This window comes from Anthonomus grandis, chromosome 13 (assembly GCF_022605725.1).
Source record: "Anthonomus grandis grandis chromosome 13, icAntGran1.3, whole genome shotgun sequence".
Classification (NCBI taxonomy): domain Eukaryota; kingdom Metazoa; phylum Arthropoda; class Insecta; order Coleoptera; family Curculionidae; genus Anthonomus; species Anthonomus grandis.
Window position 1 is genome coordinate 21,433,183 of NC_065558.1, and position 13,389 is coordinate 21,446,571.

Here is a 13,389-nt window from a genome sequence, read left to right on the forward strand (position 1 = left end):
AGGTCCCTTTTTGTTTGAACAGACTTTAACGGAATAAGGGTATCTCGATTTTCTCTAATTTCAATTAGTTCCGGCATTACTTGCTCTATTGAACCCAGACTATCCTAACGAAGAACTAATTTTCCAGCAAGATGGTGCTCCTCCGCACTATGCTGCCACTGTGCGTACATTTTTGGATGAAACTTTTCCCAATCGGTAGATTGGAAGGAGAGGACCCATCGAATGGCCTGCTAGGTCGCCTGACCTAACACCAATGGACTTTTTTTTGTGGGGATACCTCAAGTCGAAGGTATTTGTTAATAGGCCAAATAATCTAGACGACTTGAAAGAGAAAATTCGCAGAGAAATGCGCGCCATAACTCCTGAAATAATTGAAAATGTGCAACAAGACATTGTTGATCGCCTTGGATATTGTCAAGCCGTGAATAGCAACCATTTTGAACATTTAACTTAATTCTTGTTCTTTTTTTATTTGTTACATGAATCGGACATGATGCATGAAACATATTTAGAATTCCAAGAGAAATTCAGAGATGAAATAAGAAAAGGTGCTTTCATTTGAAAAAATGAAGTTGATGGTCGTAATTTATTTTTGAGCAACCCTATATATACAAACTTCACGTACAAAAATGCGCAACTTTAAATAAAAATCGACGGGTCCGAGCGTTTTTTTTTCGAACACACCCCTGAATTTTAAATAAATTTAGACATAACTTTTCGGATGTACTGTATTATTATAAACAATTAGCCAAATGGCATAAAAATAAGAGAAGTAGTTTTCATATTATGATAAAAAAACTTTTTTTTTCTAAAAGTTTAACACTCTTAATTGCATTTAAAAATGGTTTGAACTTCATATGAACTTCTTGTCAGTTCAGTTCTTTAATAATGACAATAACCAGCTGATCCTATGGAGCTTTAAGATAAAATTCAAACGTCGCGGGCAGTTTCTGTCAAAATGCCTCTAGCGCCATCTGCGTTTACCTTTGATGTCGCTAAAGAGGGATAAATATATGGATAATAATTTACTGTTCACTTGCGCGTCTCGTTCTTTTTCTCTTCATGGAGCACTATAAGGTAAACAACGCGTCCTGATTGTCAAAAATGGTTATCAAAATGGAAAAGTTTAGTTGACACTATCTGTTGACGTCTAATGTTAGGTCGAAATAATGGTTCTATATGATCTTTTGTGAGAAGAATAATTAAAAAAAATGGAAAGTAATGGTTCGGTTTGTGATATAAAACGTACGATAGGAGCTCGCTGAGGTCGTTTAGAATAAAATATCATGGCTGTTTGAGAGAGGCAGAAAGGCGAGAGGGGTTAATTCGTCACCGGGCAGAAGAATGGCACACTTTAACAGGCATTCTTCAGAGAATTCTCACTAAAGATTTACAGCTGCATGCCTACAAAATCCCACTTACTCAACAACTTCTGTCAGCAGACCATGAACAGCGAAGGGACCAATTGGATCCTTGAGCAACCTGCTGATATTGCGAACAAAACAAAATATTTTTCAGTGATAAGGTCCATTTTCACCTCGATGGCTTCATTAATAGGCAAAGTTGTCGCATTTGGAGCTTATAAAATCCGCGAATGATTTATAAGAAAGCAATGCATCCACAATGTGTCCCTCTATGGTGCATAAAGGTTTGGAAGAATATATTGAACCGTTTTTTTATCGAAAACGAAAAAGAGAATAGTAAGAAAGAATGGCGAACGTTATCGTGGTATGATAACACAGTTTCTCATTTGAAAGCAATTGATCTTGACGACATGTGGTTAGAGTCTCATGTGGTTTCAGCAAGACGGTATCACATGTCATACCGCTCGTGAAACATTGACGATTTTGCACGAGTTTGCTCCTAGTCGTGTCATTTCCCGATCAGGTGATTCGGCTTCCAAGCTCTTGCGATTTGACGCTTTTAGCCTTCGGGCTTTCGGCTTAGCTAAAGTCACAGGTTTATACCAATAAGCCTACAACCATGGAAACATTGAAAGACGAAATTCGACGCCTTATCAATAAACTACCACCATATGTATACGATAACGTTATTGAAAATTTCATAAAAAAAGCGTTGCATTCCCCAACAAAGCCGTGACGGCCATTTATAAATTATTCTGTTTCATGGATAATTTCCAAATATATATTTTTTAAATTAATAAATATTTCAATACTTTGCTATAGGAAATCATATTTTAATGGACACTGAAATCTTGCGCTTTATTTAAAACACCATTCATATTAAGAGCGTTCATCACCCCCTAATTTCTATTACATGGATAACTCTTTTGCTTTAAAAGATATTTTAATGAGATCTTCACTAGTATTTTTTAAATATTTAGCAGAAGAAGCGAAGTTATTTGTTTATTTTTTTTTTTTAAATATTGATATTTTTCTTTTTAATAAAAAAAAAATATAAAAAAATAAATAAGTTCGCCTCTAGTAAATGCGTTTTTAAGAAATTAACCCTAATAACATTTTATGAAATTTTTAATAATAAACCTAGCAAACGTGTAATAGCAAAATATGGCAATTTTCATCAAATTTTAGAATATTTACTACGTCTCGGCATACTTGGCAGCATTGCTTTATGCTTTATCGATCCAAGATCTACTGGCGAGCGTCGTTCCCGTGTCACCCCAATGTTAAAAAATATTAATATATAGTAATGTAATAAATTATGTAGGTTGAATATTAACAAATACGAAAAGTTTGGACTACCTGATTTTAGTTATTTTTCGAACTTTTGCCCACAATCCTTTTTGGTTTGTGATGTAGCGTTGATGTGTTTATAAATTTGCCGTACGCTGCAATATTATTAATAATTGTTATTAGTAGGCAACTAATAACAATTAATAATATTAGGTACTTAGGTTAGATTAGTAGGATATTTAGTAAATTTTGTTTTTTTTTTGTTTGAATTTTTAAGTCTGTCTGCAAGCGACTGTCGCCGCGCCATCGCGTCGCCTCGGTGCCGCCTTACCCCATTGTTAAACAATAATGTTATATTATACACAGGTAGAATAATGAGAAAAACGAAAATTTTAGACTGGGTACCTGAATAACTGTAACTTTTTACGTACCCTAACACTTTTTAGTTTGTGATGTGCCGTTGCATGTATATGGAAGTCTGTCGTGTGCTATTTTTGTGAAAACTGTGAACTTTACTGTTATAGTGTTTTTGTTTTTATTGTGCAAGAGCAGTTATTTTTTGAAAAAATGGGAAAACGTAAAGACGGTAAATCCAAGGTTTACTATTCGCGCCGGAAATCAAGGAAACACAAAAAGAGTTATTATCTAACTAATACCAAAAAGTAAGTATGGATTTTAACAATTTTTTTTTTCATCAAGTAGATTTATTAAAAACAATTAGATAAACAGTAGATAAATATTTCCAAAAATTATTTTATTATTTTGTCTCATTGTAAACATAAAAATATAATGTATTAGCATCTTACTGGAAATAAGATTTTAAAAATAGGTTCTTTTCAAAGATAAAATCTTACTATTTTTAAAAATTATCAAATGTCTTAAAATCTGTACATACATTTAACATTTTTTTTAATTTAATTTTTTTTTGTATTATTGTATTAATCTCTATCCAAATCTATATTTTAGATTTGGCCATTGCAAAAACATACTAATTTTTTGTCATTTATTTTAGTACTTTCCGTACTTCTGCTACTGAAAGTATGCCAATTCATAACACATCTGAAGAGGAAATAGAAGTTGAAAGACAAAGGTTAGTGCTTTATAATTATCTATTATTTTATGCATCGTAACTGGAAAATTCAAACATAATATCTATTTTATTTTTTAACGTGTTTTTGGCGCTTTTTATTTCATACAGAGTGAGCCAAATGAAAAATGCATTTTTTGATAGCGTTTGAGGTTTAATAGTACGTCAACTAAAACTGATTTTAGTTGACGCTTTTAATTAATTTTATTAAGTTACCTATATTAAAAGTATTAATACATTAAATTCCTAAACCAACATATAATGCTATAAAATAATATAATGTATAAATTCAAATTTCATGCAATGCTTTTTTGAAGATAGTCGTAGGGTTTTACTAAAATATTATACGTAATGAAAAAGCACTTATATATTTTTATAATAAGTTTTTCAAAACTTGATATGTTATTACTTATATTAGGTACATACTTAAACCAAAAACACAAAATACCGGATTTCGATAAATTGCTACCCAGCATATAAATAATATTCCCTAATGATTTCACTAAAATTTATGATTTTTTAATTTTTAGCAGGAATACTTCAGTATACAGATGATACTTCAAATTTCTTGGAATTTTATGTAAAATCTAAAAATCAAATAATATATAGGGTGTGTAATTTAAAATAAGAAAGTTGACATCTACTTCCGGTATAACCAGACGTGATATCGTAATGCGGTTTTCACCGGCTAGTAAGGCTTTGTTCCCTGCTTTAAATGACGTAAGAAAATATATATAGTTGTATTTGACTTTCTTTAAATAATCCATTAGAAAGGGTAAATCACAAGTAAACGCCCTCTAGCGTATTTTAGGGAAAGTAATTTGACAATTTTTTTTGGTAGAAAAAATAAAGCAACAAAGGACTTTTAAACAAAATTTGTTGAAAAAAAATCGGTTCAGTCAGTGCCGATTTTCAGCTGTTTTTATATTTCAAGATAAAAACTCCCCCCACCACTTTATTTGACATTTGACAGAAATTTTTGTAAAAACTTTTTTGTGAGAAAATTCTTCTAGAATAGTAATATAATATTTTGAGGTGTAGGTTGTTAGAGATTTTTTTGGCAAAAATGCAATTTTAAGATTCAAAGAAGCTGTAGCGCCCTCTAGCGGCCGACCAATGAACTTCAAAATAATTTCCGGCTTTTTTTTTGGGCCACTTTTATAACATTTTTTTTTCAAGGCAATACGATTATTAGGGCCTGAGATATAGCCGGTGAACATTCTTATTTGCCCACCCGGTACATAATATGTACCCAATTGGCCCATATTTCTTATTTTCTAATGATTTGTTTAAAAAGTGAATATGGAATGGTTTGTAACAAATTATTTTTAAAAAATTCGATGAAAAGCGTAATACCTAAACTCGTGATAAAAACTAAACTTTCATTTTGGCCATATTTTTTTTTATTATTTTTTAATTAGTTGAGTTTTTTAATTATTTATTTTTTATTAGTTTTCATATCAAAATATTACTTTTAGAACATCTCCTGATACCATAACTGACTACGTTATAGAAGGAAGGAGAATCGTAGATATTCAGAAGCTTTTTAAAGAAATCCAGAATTTATCCAGACACCCTCCATTTAATTGCACAATTGCAGATATGAACATTTTGACGGAAAATAGAAAAGGCTTAAAAAGTTCAATTTTACTAAAGTGCAAAATGTGCAATTTAGAAAAATACCTCAATCTGTTTACTCAAGATGAGTCTGAAACATCCATGGACATAAATGCCGCAGCAGCCTTAGCAACCATTTCAACGGGTATTGGATTTACTGCCGCGGAAGAATTTATGGCCATACTGGATGTCCCTTTTATGTCTCCAAATACATATCAACAGCACCATGAGTTTGTGGGAGAAAAGATAAGGGAAACGGCTTGGAAAGCAATGGAGGAAGCCGCACAAGAAGAGAGTTTATTGGCCAAAGAATTAGGAGAAGTAGACCAATATAATCGCCCCTGTATCACTGTTGTGGCTGATGGTGCTTGGAGCAAAAGGTCTTATAATGTTAATTATGATGCTGCTTCAGGAGTTGTAAGTTTACTATGATTTAGTTAAATACTTAATTTTGTTTGATTTTTTTTGTATTTTAGGCTTGTATAATTGGACAGAGGACCGGAAAACTTTTATTTCTTGGAATCCGAAATAAATACTGCAGCTTTTGTGCATACGCCAGTGCCAAAAACATGGAAGTCATTCCAGATCATACATGTTATAAGAACTGGTCAAATACATCCACAAGTATGGAATCCGACATAATTGTGGAAGGATTTCGAAAAAGTATTGACATGTATAATATTATTTATAAAAGACTTGTTGGGGATGGTGACAGTAGCGTCTATAAAAAACTGATCGAGGCTCGCCCATATGGAAGTTTACATGTGGAGAAAATTGAGTGCAGGAATCATTTATTAAGAAATTTTTGCTCCAAATTGCGTGAAATATCTAGTAAGTTTATTCATCATTAGCATTAATTTTTGAAAAAGCTATTAATTGTTCTTTATTTATTTTAGGTAAAAAAAGAAGCAACAGTACAAATAATCCGGTTTCACCATACCTGCGCAAACATATTTTGAACAATATACGAAGGATGAGAACTGCTGTTGCAATGGCTGTTACTCAAAGAAATAAAGAAGATAAAAGCTTTAGTATTAAAATAGAAAATCTTACTAAAGATTTAAAAAATATACCATCCCACGTATTTGGAGAGCATCTAAACTGTACAGCCATAGGATATTTTAGATGTGATAAAAAGTTTGGAGAAAAAAATTATATTGAAGAAATGAAGGCATGTGGGGTTTTGCAAGACATTGAAGTTTGTCTAAATAGACTCATATTGCATGCTTCCAGTTTGTTAAGAAATATGGACAATAATGTAGCTGAACATTATAACTCTGTGGTATGCAAGTTTATTGGCGGAAAGCGCATCAATTTTTCAAAAAGAGGGTCTTATCAAATACGGTGTGAAGCTGCAGCCCTATCTTATAATCTTGGAAGCGGAGAATACCACAGACAAATTTTTAAATCAATTGCTGAAAAAAGTCCTTCTGGTCATACAAAAAAATTTATTAATAGAGTTAAACAAAGACGTATTAATACTCTTAAAATAAGACCAAAAACCCTATTTAAAAAACGAAATAAATCAATTGCGCTTCCTGATAAAGATTATGGGGATCAGGAGGCAGATAATAGCATACAGCCAGACATGGAAGAAAATTTATTTGAAGAAAAAAAAAAGGAATTTTTAGAAGAACTCGAAAAAAATGAAAATGAGATTAAGGATTTAGAGATTAGTACCAGAGGACAAGGAGGAAATCCAAAGTGGTATCAAGAAAGGAGTTTAAGGCTTACAGCATCAAATTTTGGAAATATTTGCAAAATGCTAGAAAAAACAAATTGCAAAAATAAAGTAAAAGCAATTCTTTATTCCAAGTTTCGGGGCAATAAACACACTAAGTATGGCACCGAAAAAGAACCATTTGCTATTCAACAATTTGAGGAAACCTACAATTTAAAAGTTGAAATGTGTGGTCTTTTTATTGATTCCGAATGTTGTGCTTTGGCTGCTAGCCCTGATGGGCTAGTTGGCTCAAGAGGATTAGTAGAAGTAAAGTGCCCATCAACAGCTTCAGCAATCAGCCCTACAGAAGCTATCAATAAAAAAATAATCAAGTTTGCCACCCTTGATGAAAATGGACAGATGCATTTAAAACAGAACCATGATTATTTTTATCAAATCCAAGGCCAGCTTCATATCACAAAAAGAGATTTTTGTTATTTTATTTTATGGACACCTATGGGGATGCTGGTAGAACAGGTAAGCTTTTTGTTTTAAGTAGTAAGATATTTGGTATAACGAATTTATTATTTCAGATTTGGCGGCAGGACTCATTCTGGAATGACAAAATGATAGGAAAATTAAAAAGTTTCTATTACAATTGTTTATTACCGGAAATTATCGACCCGCGATATAGTAGAGGACTGGAAATAAGAAATCCATCGAGAAAATAACAACATTTTAATTTCAAAATAGGTATATTAATAGATTTTTGCAAATATAAAACTGTACTTTTTAAAATAAAATTTAAAATATAAGTATGTATATAATTGTTTTTTCAATAAGATTAGGGTAAAATGTATAACAGTTCAAAAAAAATGTTTAAAAAAAAACAATTATACATAGATTTTGTATAAAAAATGTATATTTTTTTAAAAATGCCTCTTAAAAACTCCCCCGTACATCATTAACAAAAAGTCTCGCAAAAAGTTTAATAATAATTGTAGCAAAAAAAAATTATATGAAATAGGATCGAGCACCCCATTTCAAAGAAAAATTTTGCCAATAATCGACAATCGTAATGTCTCATTATTCAAGTTTCATAATTCCCCGCGCCATGCTATGCCATCCTCACCAGATTTATATGACACGCGAGAACCTATCGGTTTGGTCGCCGCTTTGAAATGACCCCTTCCCTTCATCCTTCCGCTGAGTGTTGCCATATGTTGGGTGAGCCAAAAAATCGCCTATATTTTGAAATCCGAGTTGGTCACGTGCTGATGGATGCTCTTAAATGAAAATGGGAGGACTGTAATTCTTAAAAGCGCCTTCACTCTTTAAAAAAATACTTAGCCAGTGCATTTACTTTCCCATCAAATATGTCCATTGGGTAATTTTTTATTTGCAGCTTGTATAAAAAAATAAAGATGACATAAAACTACTTGATTGTTACCAATCTATTATAAAATATAATAGAATGAGTACGAGTTAGGCTAAACGGCGATTAGTTTTTTTTTCATTACATATTAAAATAGACCTACGCACTATAAAAGTGAAATAAAAATAAGAGTTATACAGACTTTAGACCTTCTCACGTAGCTAACATTATTATCACGGTCACTTAGGCATAACAATATAAACACACAAATTGTTCATTTCCTACGTGTGTATTTTTATCCTAACAAATCTGTTTTGGCCTCTCTAAACCTTTAATTTACAAATTTAAAATCGCCGCATGTGAGAATTATTCGTGTTAAAAATTGCAAAACTGAAAATTAGATAATTTATTTTTTTGTGCTGATTACAGCAGATTAGGGTTCAAGTAAAATAAATTATATTAGAAAAAAGTTATGCAAATTTAAATAGCGTGAACTCGACTTTGCATTAAAAATTAAGGAGAATTTAACACTTACCAAATCGTTTACTTTAGAAGTGGAGTCAGCAGTTGATGTGGATCCGTTATTTTCTTTATCATCTTTAATATTAAAGTCCTTAGTCTGCGTGTAAATTTGATAAAATAAATATAAAATTTATTATTTAAACAAAAAGTAATTCTCACCTCAGCTTCCATGCTTGCAGAACTAAATTCAGACATGAAAATTAAGAAAGATGCCTTTAATTTACTACATCAACAATTCCCTTTTTTTTTAAACTAATTGAAATATATTCATTATTTGACTTGTTAATTAGGTTAAGCGCTCATATAAGAGTAAGTAGTTTAAATTGGCAGATAATTAACATCCACTCGAATGGAAATTAAAGCAAACAAGAGAAAAGTGCTTGAAAAATATTAATACGTTTGTTTATGTTAGGCCATTGCGAGTGATCAATATGCTAAAGGCCTTGAAAAACGTCTAAGAAACGATCAACATAAACGTTAAAAACATATTGCAACTTAAAATTTAATATGGTTCCTTTTAAACTGCAGCTATTTTAGAGTAAAAAAACTCTTACAGGTTTTTAATGAGGTATGGAATATAACTTACTCATTAACCGTAACAAAAATATAAAATTACCCTTGAAAATCAATACTCTTTTCTCATTCTTGTTTAAAATAACAATGAAAAAACACAAAAGTGGAATGTTTTCTTAGAATTTAATGTGTTACTTACTAATAAAATATGGAAAAATCTTCTCAATGAAAGCACCAGCACAAACTCACCGGTGTACGATGGAAAACTAAGGGAAAAATCGCGTGGAATTCGCCCTTCACTTGTCCTCAAACAGATGGGGTGAACATTTCACAGGGCCGGAATGGGAACAAACAGAAGATATAAATTAAGAATATACGGTATTTGTTATGTCGTGTAAAACATTTATAAAATGAACGTTTTGTCTAGATATCTTATGAAAGTTTGTTATTTCTAAAATATTTTCCTAATATTATTTAATTTTTAAAGAAAAAAATTACTTTGTAATGGGGTACTTTTATAAGTACATATTTAGTATTGTTTAATCATTATTTTCCGAGAAATATAGTGTATGAAAGAAAAAGGAACACTTTTATAATTAGGAAAATCTTAGAATGTAAGAAAAGGTTGGATACATTTCTTTTAACTCTTAGATAAGACAAAATAAAAAACTACGAAAGTAGTAAGAGGGGCATCAGATATTAAGAATAAATGTTAATGGGCAGTATGCAATGAAATAAATGCTAATAGCAAAATTAATAACAATACACTTAACGAAAACCAACAAAAACTTGCTGATGATTTTAATAATCATTTGCTGTGTATTATACCGAATTTATTAAAAAGTCAGACTAGAGTACCCTTTCAATGTACCGGGTGGCCGATACACAACTAAGAATGGATGTCGGCAATATCTCAGGCCCTAATAGTCGTAGCGCCTTGAAAAAAAAATTGTAATAAAAGTGGCCAAAAAAAACGTATACCTCAAAATATTATATTAATATTCTAGGAAGATTTCCCCACAAAAAAGTTTTTACAAAAATTTCTGTCAGTTGTCAAATAAAGTGGTGGGGGGCGTTTTTAGCTTGAATAAAGAAAACAGCTGAAAATCAGCTATGACTGGACCGATTTTTTTTAAACATATTTTTTTTAAGTCTATTGTTGCCTTATTTTTTCAACCAAAAAAAATTTCAAATTACTTTTCCTAAAATCCGCTAGAGGGCGGATTGACTTGTGACTAACCCTTTCTGACGGATTATTTTAAAAAAAACCAAATGCAACTATATATATTTTTTACGTCATTAAAAGCGCGGAAGAAAACCAAAGAAACTGGTAAAAACGGCACTTCGATATCATTTCTTAAACAAAAGTTATAAAAAAAAAAGTGATCAAGTTTTTTGTTCCTTAACTTTTTATCTCTGTTTTTCGTATTGCTTTGTTTAACAATGCTTTACACAAACGAAGAGGCGTTTGACATAATAGGTACTTATTTTGAATGTATGAGAAATGCCACAGTTGCTGCAAGGGTGTATGCGCATCAGTATCCTGATAGACGCCATCCTACTGCAAAAGTTTTTCTTCAGATCATACATCGTTTGCGAACGACTGGAAACGTTCGGCTGCTCGTGTTTCGGAGACAACGCAGGGGACGCACCGAAGACAACATAATAAATGTTTTAGCCTACGTCGAGTTTAATCCTCACTTAAGTACTAGAACAATAGCGCACTACCTGGGAGTAAATCGAACTACTGTTCAGAATATTCTTAAGGAGTACAGGTAAGCGATTTTTTGGATATTAATCTTCACTATACGCGATGAGACTTTTCAGACGCGAATTTTCCTAAGGAGAGTTAATTTTTTGATGATGTAAAATTAATTAATTTTTACACGAAAAGCACCAGATTGGTCTATTCTGTTGAATCAGCAGTCATCATCTTGTTCCAGGTTTCATCCATATCATTTAGTCCTGCTTCAAGAATTAAGTGCACAAGATTTTGACCGAAGGCTAGACCATTGTCACTGGCTTTTGGGTATGATTGCAGAGGATCCTCAGGTGCTTTCAAATATATTGTGGACAGATGAGGCTACATTTCACAGCAATGGAGGCGTGAATCTCCACAATATTCATTACTGGTGACCAACGAATCCGCACTGGATGCGAGAAGTTCAGCATCAAGGCCGTTGGTCTTTAAATTGTTGGGCGGGAATATTAGGAGGTCGAATTGTCGGCCCATTTTTTTTAACAACGCACTAAATGGTGCAAATTATTTGCAGTTTTTAAGTGAGGAATTGCCAATTTTATTAGAGGATGTGCCACTTGAAATTCGCCAACGAATGATGTTCCAGCACGATGGCTGTCCAGCACATTTCGTCCGAAATGTTCGGGAGTTTTTAGATGCTACCTACCCTGGTAGATGGATAGAACGGGGCGGTACCTTTCCATGGCCGGCTAGATCACCAGACCTAACGTGCCTGGATTTTTATTCATGGGGTCGAGTTAAAGAAATTGTTATTACAACAAGACCTACGACGCGACAAAATATGATTGGCCGAATTAGGGATTGCATGCAGACTCTCTCATTTGCTGAGGTAGAGACTGCAGTTTTGTCTAGCGAACAAAAGATGTTTCAGTGCATAGAAAATGATGGAATGCATTTTGAACATTTGGGGAGGCACTAAATAAATTATGTGTATAACATATTATTTATTGTACCACCTAAGATTTCTTAAAATTGTATGTAGAATTTAAATATCAAATAACATATTATAGAGTGTTCTATTTAAAATAAGCAAGTTTTCATCTACATCCGGTATCATCAAAATTGTTACAAGTGTCAAATTATTTTATTGTTGTGGTATGGTGCCAAATTTTCAAAATTTTCCTATAGAACAAACTATAAACTGTATGCACAGTTTTCCCAAAATAGGCCAATTTGGTCAACTTTATTTAGTTAACACCGTGTATAAATAAACGTATAACGATCAATTCTATATCTTGGATTTTCGAAAACACTACTGAGTTTGTTGCTTTTTAAAAATACTTAGTTAATACCAGTTTATTCAGCTTGTCTAAGCAAATAGTAATTTATGGCCATTTTTATCACTTTTATTTTCGAATGGACACTATTTTGTTAATAAGTTTAGTTTAACAAGTGCCGTTTTCACCAGTTTCTTTGGTTTTCTTCCCCGCTGCGTTTGAGTTTCTTGAAATAATCCGTCAGAAAGGGTTAGTCACAAGTCAACGCCCTCTAGCGGTTTTTAGGAAAAGTAAGTTAAATTTTTTTTTGGTTGAAAAAATAGAGTAGCTTCTAGGTTAAAAAAAAAAGTATATCAGCGGTGATGATGAAATTCCTACCAAAATTGTAAAAATATTAAAACCCTTAAATTCGGAATTTCTCTAAATCAATTAGAACTTGTAAAAATTAAACCACTTTTTAAAGGAGGATACTAGAAATATGTTAATAAATATAGACTTTTATAAAAAATAAATAGATTTGTGATGCTGTAGCTTTTGTGTTTTTACCTTTTATAAAAGTGTATGACCAGCATCTTTGGGATAATGGATAAATTTTTCGAGTTAACCATAGACTTATAAGTTCGCTTTCCACCCTTTTCAAGATTTTGATCTCATAATCTGCTCAATACTAATTGATTTTTGCAATAAATGTCATTTAATGTCACCAATTTAAAATAGCTAACTAAAAGGCAAATAATAATAATAATAATAATAATAAATCATTTTATTGTTCCATAACATTTACGTAGTTTATAATATTTACATACATATAATGCTGGACCTAAAGGCTTTTTATTCAGCATCCCTCCCAAGGAATGGGTTGTTAAAGCCCATGCATTGCTATACACTTTTCATTAGCACTCAAATAACCTTCACAATAATTCCTCAATTTTTGCCAGTAACCCAATTATATATAAAGTAGGCAAAAGACCTACATTAAACC

The 13,389-nt window shown here is 31.9% G+C and overlaps 2 protein-coding genes across 7 annotated transcripts in view; one reads left to right on the top strand and one right to left on the bottom strand.

Annotated features, from left to right (window-relative positions):
- The window catches only part of LOC126744068 (solute carrier family 2, facilitated glucose transporter member 1-like), a 203,917-nt gene that overhangs the window by 123,919 nt on the left and 66,609 nt on the right, over window positions 1–13,389 (bottom strand). Inside the window, exons 1-3 of one of the 4 annotated variants that reach the window (XM_050451415.1) lie at window positions 9,631–9,658; window positions 9,078–9,099; window positions 8,932–9,015 (exon numbers count right to left, since the gene is read on the bottom strand). The exons of the other annotated variants lie outside the window; for them this stretch is intronic. Of the exons in view, the coding sequence (XP_050307372.1) occupies window positions 8,932–9,015; window positions 9,078–9,089 (96 nt within the window). The 5' untranslated portion in view covers window positions 9,090–9,099; window positions 9,631–9,658. Of the gene's footprint in view, window positions 1–8,931; window positions 9,016–9,077; window positions 9,100–9,630; window positions 9,659–13,389 lie in introns of those variants that run through there. 4 annotated transcript variants of the gene reach the window in all.
- On the top strand, window positions 2,247–8,314 carry LOC126744066 (uncharacterized). 3 transcript variants are annotated; one of them, XM_050451406.1, is made up of 6 exons: window positions 2,247–3,316; window positions 3,667–3,744; window positions 5,220–5,775; window positions 5,835–6,189; window positions 6,255–7,558; window positions 7,615–8,314. In XM_050451406.1, the coding sequence occupies exons 1-6, from the start codon at window positions 3,222–3,224 to the stop codon at window positions 7,750–7,752; spliced, it is 2,526 nt and encodes an 841-aa protein (XP_050307363.1). In that variant the 5' UTR covers window positions 2,247–3,221; the 3' UTR covers window positions 7,753–8,314. The 3 variants fall into 3 exon arrangements, with proteins under 3 accessions (XP_050307363.1, XP_050307364.1, XP_050307365.1); XM_050451407.1 differs by having other exon boundaries at window positions 5,853–6,189; XM_050451408.1 differs by having other exon boundaries at window positions 5,835–7,558.